A 6,156-nucleotide genomic window follows, 5' to 3' on the forward strand; every position below is an offset into this window, starting at 1 on the left:
AGTTAATGTTCACTGTGAATTTGCTGTATGAAACATTATCTTTATGCAACCTGCTGTTGATGCATCGATGCTTACGTTTTATCTGTGGGTGACATGAAATTATACACGACTGATTCATTTCTTTCTGTGTCATGGATTTATTTTTTATTTATGAGCTGTTGTAACAATAGTTCAAAGATATAAATATTTAAATTCTGAATTATATATATAAGTTATATATAGGTTGCAGGACTTGCAAATTTTTGCAAAAAGGTGCGACTTAAACGGTGAAAAATACGGTAGGTTTTTTTTCAGATATAAACGTTTCACCTGTGTGCAGCTGTTAGCCAAGATTAACTTTAAAAGTCATGTTTCTTCTACACACAGCTAGAAAAAATACATGATAAATGTTTAGTTGTGATAATTTTTTAATATTTTTGAGGTTTGTAAAGTTCAGGGGCTTTTACATGACTCGGTTAAATAGATGCTAATTAAAGCAACACAATCTACTTTAATGCAGATCATCTTAAAGGTGGAATAAAGTTCATTTTCTGCTGAACGGAGGTGTTTTAAAATTATTTGGTGATATTTGGGTTTGGAATCATAAACCTTAAGGTGGAATTTGGGACAGAACTGTGGTTGTTTTACTTTTCTTTATAGTCAATCAAAATATAATTTCTAAATAATCAGAGTATTCTGGTCTGAAACCTTTTTATGTACATTTTAAACATCATCTACTAGAAAATCTGACGTATTTAATTAGTTTAATACAAATTTAATTATCTAAATTGGCTTATTTCTAACATATACATATACTTTTACTTAGTCATCTCTCATTTTACAAAGTTTTGTAAAATCTGGTAAATAATTGAATTTCTATAACAGAAAAGTCCTCAGCACTGATTCATGCACTTTGTAACTCATCAAAGTGAGTTATAGTCCTCTTACAGTAATGCACAATATTTGAATTAATTAGTTTACACATATTCTTTATACTTCTACTTCCTAAGCCCTAGATGGTGCCAGTAAGATTAAAAAATAAAATAAAGACGTTTGGAGCAGCAGATTTTTCAAATTGAGCTAGAAAGATATTTTAATTGTGGCTTATATTTGTTGCTTGTTTTCCTGTTTTAGTCAACTAAGGTTCATTTTAAAAGTGTTACGAAGTTCAATTTGACTTTATGTGACGTGTCTAAAGAACAATGCCATTCATTATAAACTTCCTTTTCAAGGTTGGCTTTGCTGAATATCTTGCTTAAGTTATTTTGCAGACTTTAACAGGATTAAAAGTTCACTTTAGTTTGTTCAAAATACGGAGCTTATGAGCTCGGTTGCTGTTTTCTTCTTACGCCTGCAGAGTGTTGCCGTGGTGCCAGCCTTGTCACTGAGTTTATGTTCAGACCTTCAGGATGAAGTTCAATGTGCTCGTTGGAGCGTTGGCTCAGGTGTGCAGGAAGTAGTTGCAGTTTCAGTACTGCTCTTTAGTTGATGGTTGTGCACAAATGGGATGTAGTTTCTGCAACTTGACCACCAAAAGGTCACTGAAACAGCAACAGCCACTTTCTGCCTTCACGTGTTGCAAACATGTGGTTATGAACGTTTCTATGTCCAGACGGTTGCACCATTCTCAGGTAAAAGGTGGACGTGCATGTGGCCTCTTTACACAGACAGCAAACAGAATTTTATCTGAAAGCTTAAGGTGTGAGTGAAACACTATGGACAGCTGCATGTCAAAGGTCACATCAGACAGGTGGGGCCGTATTTACAGGAAGAGCTCATAAATGGCCCTGGATGAGGTTTTAACAGCCTCAGAAGTGAGATTTTTTTAAACATGCAGGTTCACAAGTGAGATTCTGTTGTACTGTATTTTTCAGACTATCAGGTGCACTTAAAATACTTTATTTGTTCTCAATAATTGACAGTGATTATAATGAGGTGCACTTTATGTATGAATTCTGGTTGTGCTTATTGACCTCGAACTGATTTTATGTGGTTATTGTGAAATAGTTGAATAACGTTTGACTTATCTGTTTATTGCTTAATGCGCCTTATAGTCCGAAAAATACGTTAATCACAAACTAATGACTTGAGTTTGAACGCTGAATGTGTCTCTAAGGTTTTACTGGGTTGTCCTTATTTTCTTGATGCAACAGCTTTGCTCTCTAAATGATTCAGTAACTTATATTTGTTAATTTGTTTCACTCTTAATTTGGACTAATTGAAAATATATATAGGACAGCAGTTCTGTTTTAGTGTGACATGTCCACACGTGGAGACTAAAATACTCAAATATGATAAATGTTTTGTCTGAGCCAAACTCTGAAACATCTTCGCTTGGCTGCACACTTTTGAGTTTTAAACAGATTATGATATACTTTAAAAAAGATAAGTGCAATGGCATTTTTTTAACATGATTCGTTTTTCATTTGTATACGTTAATTTTTTTGAACACGAGTTTAACAATTTTATACGTAGTGAGAAGTTTGTGGTGTTGGACACAAGCTGCTATAACATCACAGTTTAGGTCTGTATTTGTAAAACTGGCTGAGTTTTTTGGCCATTTTGGTGTTTTCCAAGGTTAACTGGCTCTGGGTGGAATCGAGTTGTACATCATGTGATCACTTTTTGCAAGTTTCTTTAAAGTTTATCTTGTTCTTTACATAATTTAGTAACAGACAGACACAACCACATACTCAAATACAAGGATCGCTAACCACCAGCTTTGTGCAAAATTCAACATTTTCAGTTCAGTTTATTTATATAAAGCCAATTTTCTATTTTTTATTTTCATCTTTAAATCACTTCTCGGTCTGCTGCCTTCATACATCTCCTCCTACATGTCTCTGTGTGAGTGCAGCTACAGCGTGCGCTCTCAGGACATTATTACCTGCAGTGTTCCCTCAGTGAGGACTGAACTTGGCAAAAGGGCCTTCTCTCCTCCTGTTTCCTGGAATATCTTGCAAAAAGATCTGAAGCTCTCGATCTTGACCTCTCTAAGTGGCTTCAAACATATTTTAAGTTCCTGGCAAAAAACGATGCAGACATGTTCCTTTTTTTAGTTTTCTACACCGCCTTACAACCTAACTGTTTTTTCGCTACTTTTCCTTTTAATTACCATTTTATTTTCACTTTTTTTTTAATTAAATTTGTACGCATCCTTTATGATTGTTTATTGTTGTCGTTGTTGTCCACTGTTGTCATGACTGCTTGTTAAAATTCAGGTCTCTCTTGTAAATGAGTTCCCGAGGCTCAGTGGGATTAACCTGTATAATTAAAGGTTGAACGAATGAACTGAACAGAGCCACTCATATATAAAAATAATAATTTAGCATTAGTTATCTGAGGAGAAGACGGCTTTGAATTTAACTCCATCACAGAACTCTCATCTTGAGCAAACATGAAGGCGACGGTGGAAAGGAAAAAACTCCATCATGAGGAAGAAACCTTTAGCAGAACTAGGCTCAGGACAAGTGTCTGCTTCGACCGGCTGGGTTTGGTAGGAACAGATACACAATGGCAGCTCAAGAACCACATGTTAAGATAGAAATTGTATTAAATGAAAACTATTCAGTTTTAACAATTAATTTAAGGAAATGAGGTCAATTTGTCCTCTAGTAGTCATGGCAGCTTAACAAGCCAACTCTAATTATAGGATTTATTGTAGGATATACAAAATATCTTCTTAAATATATATATTTATTTGATTATAGTTCATTTTCACAGTGTTCAACCATAATATAAAACCATACGGGTCTACTAAAACAAGTATTTCTACAATACTTGAATGCACCACGAGTTTCTCATAATTACGACACTCCTCGTGTCGCTTGAAAGCATCGTACGGCCTACTGCTGTGACGTCATCAGCTCTGCTAGTCGGCTCGCCTTTCACCGGCGGACAAGCTCGACAGCAGGACAGGTGTGTGTCCCTCCGTCCGTCCCTCCGTGGTCGTGTCTTGTACAAGCTCCTTCAGTCAGCTGCGGAGTCACCATGAAGCTCAGGACAATTGACCGCCACCACCCAACAACAACTGTAGCGAGTTAAAGCCTGCGGCTCGGGTGGTCTGTGACTCGAAGCTAGCCTCGGTGAGTCCGTGAACGCCGCTCCGAGGAGGAGCGTCTCCGTCAGGTTTATATTGAAGCGCTGGAGGACGCAGCGGCTCACAGAGGGACAGAGACAGTGAGACAGAGAAGAGTCAACATGTTTGACACCAAAGGAATCCCCTTTGTCCTGCTGGATGTGGTCTGCGTGGCTCTGGGTATGTTTGAACGCTGCTAATCCGATTTGTGAGCAGATTTTAATCCCGTTGTTGGGAGATTTAGCTGCCATCACGTGAAGGGAGTGCTGAATGTTTGTTTTTGTTGTTTATTGTTGACATTTCTCCGGTTTGGGTGTTTTAATTAGCTGAGGGATCATTTTTATGGGGTTAAAAAAAATGAGTATTATAATTTAAATGTAGTTTATGTGATTATCACATGGGAGGGATCTTTAAATGTCCATAATCTGACTCATTCACTCAGAGCTTTATGAGCCATAAAGGCGAACACGTGACTTTCCTCACATTAAATAAGGTGATGTTGCAAGTCACATTCCTACCTTTGGACTTGTACAATTTCTCACATATTAAACAAGATCTCTTAATTTCAGAGATCATGAATCAACACGTAGCTGAACGAATAACATCTCAAATTAGACTGTTGTTCCATTTTTAGTCTGAAATCTAACTTTGCAGGCCTGTGTTCATTCTTCCTCTTCTAAGTTTGTCTTTATTTTTAGACTGAAGCGCTCACAAGACCACACCACCTCATCCAAGCACAGAGGACTGTTGTGTGCAGGACATCCAAATATGAATAACCTGTTTGTACTGTCATAAAACCTTTATGTGCTTTAAAAGTTGTGCAATGTTTTTCTAATATACTGAATCGCTTGGTCTTTTGTAGCAGTCTTCAGCAGAACGAGCCCATCAGATTGGACACGAGTCTCAGAGACGATTGGGTTATAGCTGAATATCAAGTTATAACCAGGCATCTGAGAGTCTGTATCCGGGCCGAAGCTGGTACCAGCTGTCGGGCGTCTTTCCATGCTGCCAAACGCAGTGCGACTCAAAACGAGGATCAAACAAAGCTGTTCTGAGCCGGTCATAATTATGAGGAAGCGGAGGACACGGGGCTCGTCCTGTTTTCCAGCATAGCTGAATTTATTTGGGTGATGCAGTGAGGCTGAAGGCAAATGAGCTCGTGTACTTATGTAGGCAAGTTTACATTTTATTGTGTGGTTGCGCTCGGAAGCTCTTTGGATGTAAAGTCACACATAAAAAAAAAAAGATAAAAGAAGTGAACCATTATTTGAAACGGCCCCAAGAGTTCCCACCTTTCAGCTGTTTTTACCCGTGAGTTTAGCTGGGCACAGCTGAAGGGCTTAACAGCTGCAGCAGGCAGAAGCAAAGAGTTTGAGGCTGGAGCAGTATCTTCATGTTCTTGTGGCTTTTTAATGTGCAACACAGCTCAATAATGGACTCTCTCTTTGTGCTGAATGAGTGAAAGGTTTTCTCTGCTACACAATGGGCTTAATGGTCAAGCGTGCAGTGAGACGACAGCAGACTTTACTCTGTCGAATCCAGTTAGCGTTGGCCCTTATCTTTATAGCATATACTGGTATAGTATCTGATTGAGCTGAGTAAAGCACTTTTTTTGGTGTGCGGGTTTAACGTAAAATATGTTATTTCCTGTCGGGAGTTGATCTCATGAACAGAAAAGTCATTGAAATGGTCCATTTGTGATGATGGATACCATAACTTGTGTTTTTAATATGACGTTAGCCATGCATCATTAATTTCTTTTGCACACATTTTGTTTGTTTCACAGTATTATTTGCTAGCTGAGTAACAAAAGGGCAGATTTATTTATACTAAATAAACTCACAGGAGGAGAGGCAATCAATGTTTTACAGCTAAGGTAAAATACAGGTGCTGGTCATAAAATTAGAATATCATGAAAAAGTTTATTTATTTCAGTAATTCCATTCAAAAAGTGAAACTTGTATATTATATTCATTACACATAAACTGATATATTTCAAATGTTGTTTTTTTTAATGTTGAAGATTATAACTGACAACTAATGAAAATCCCAAATTCAGTATCTCAGAAAATTAGAACATTGTGAAAAGGTTCAATATT

At 37.3% G+C, this 6,156-nt stretch overlaps 2 protein-coding genes across 2 annotated transcripts in view; both read left to right on the plus strand.

Moving 5' to 3' along the window:
- dhx29 (DEAH (Asp-Glu-Ala-His) box polypeptide 29) overlaps positions 1 to 6,156 on the plus strand; it is a 155,018-nt gene that overhangs the window by 102,507 nt on the left and 46,355 nt on the right. The gene's annotated exons all lie outside the window — the stretch shown is intronic.
- The window catches only part of plpp1a (phospholipid phosphatase 1a), a 12,746-nt gene continuing 10,480 nt past the window's right edge, over positions 3,891 to 6,156 (plus strand). The window contains exon 1 of the mRNA XM_037692348.1: positions 3,891 to 4,237. Coding sequence (XP_037548276.1) covers positions 4,180 to 4,237 — 58 coding nt within the window. The 5' untranslated portion in view covers positions 3,891 to 4,179. The remainder of the gene's footprint in view (positions 4,238 to 6,156) is intronic.

This window comes from Nematolebias whitei, chromosome 18 (genome assembly GCF_014905685.2).
Source record: "Nematolebias whitei isolate Nwh7 chromosome 18, NemWhi1, whole genome shotgun sequence".
Classification (NCBI taxonomy): Eukaryota; Metazoa; Chordata; class Actinopteri; order Cyprinodontiformes; family Rivulidae; genus Nematolebias; species Nematolebias whitei.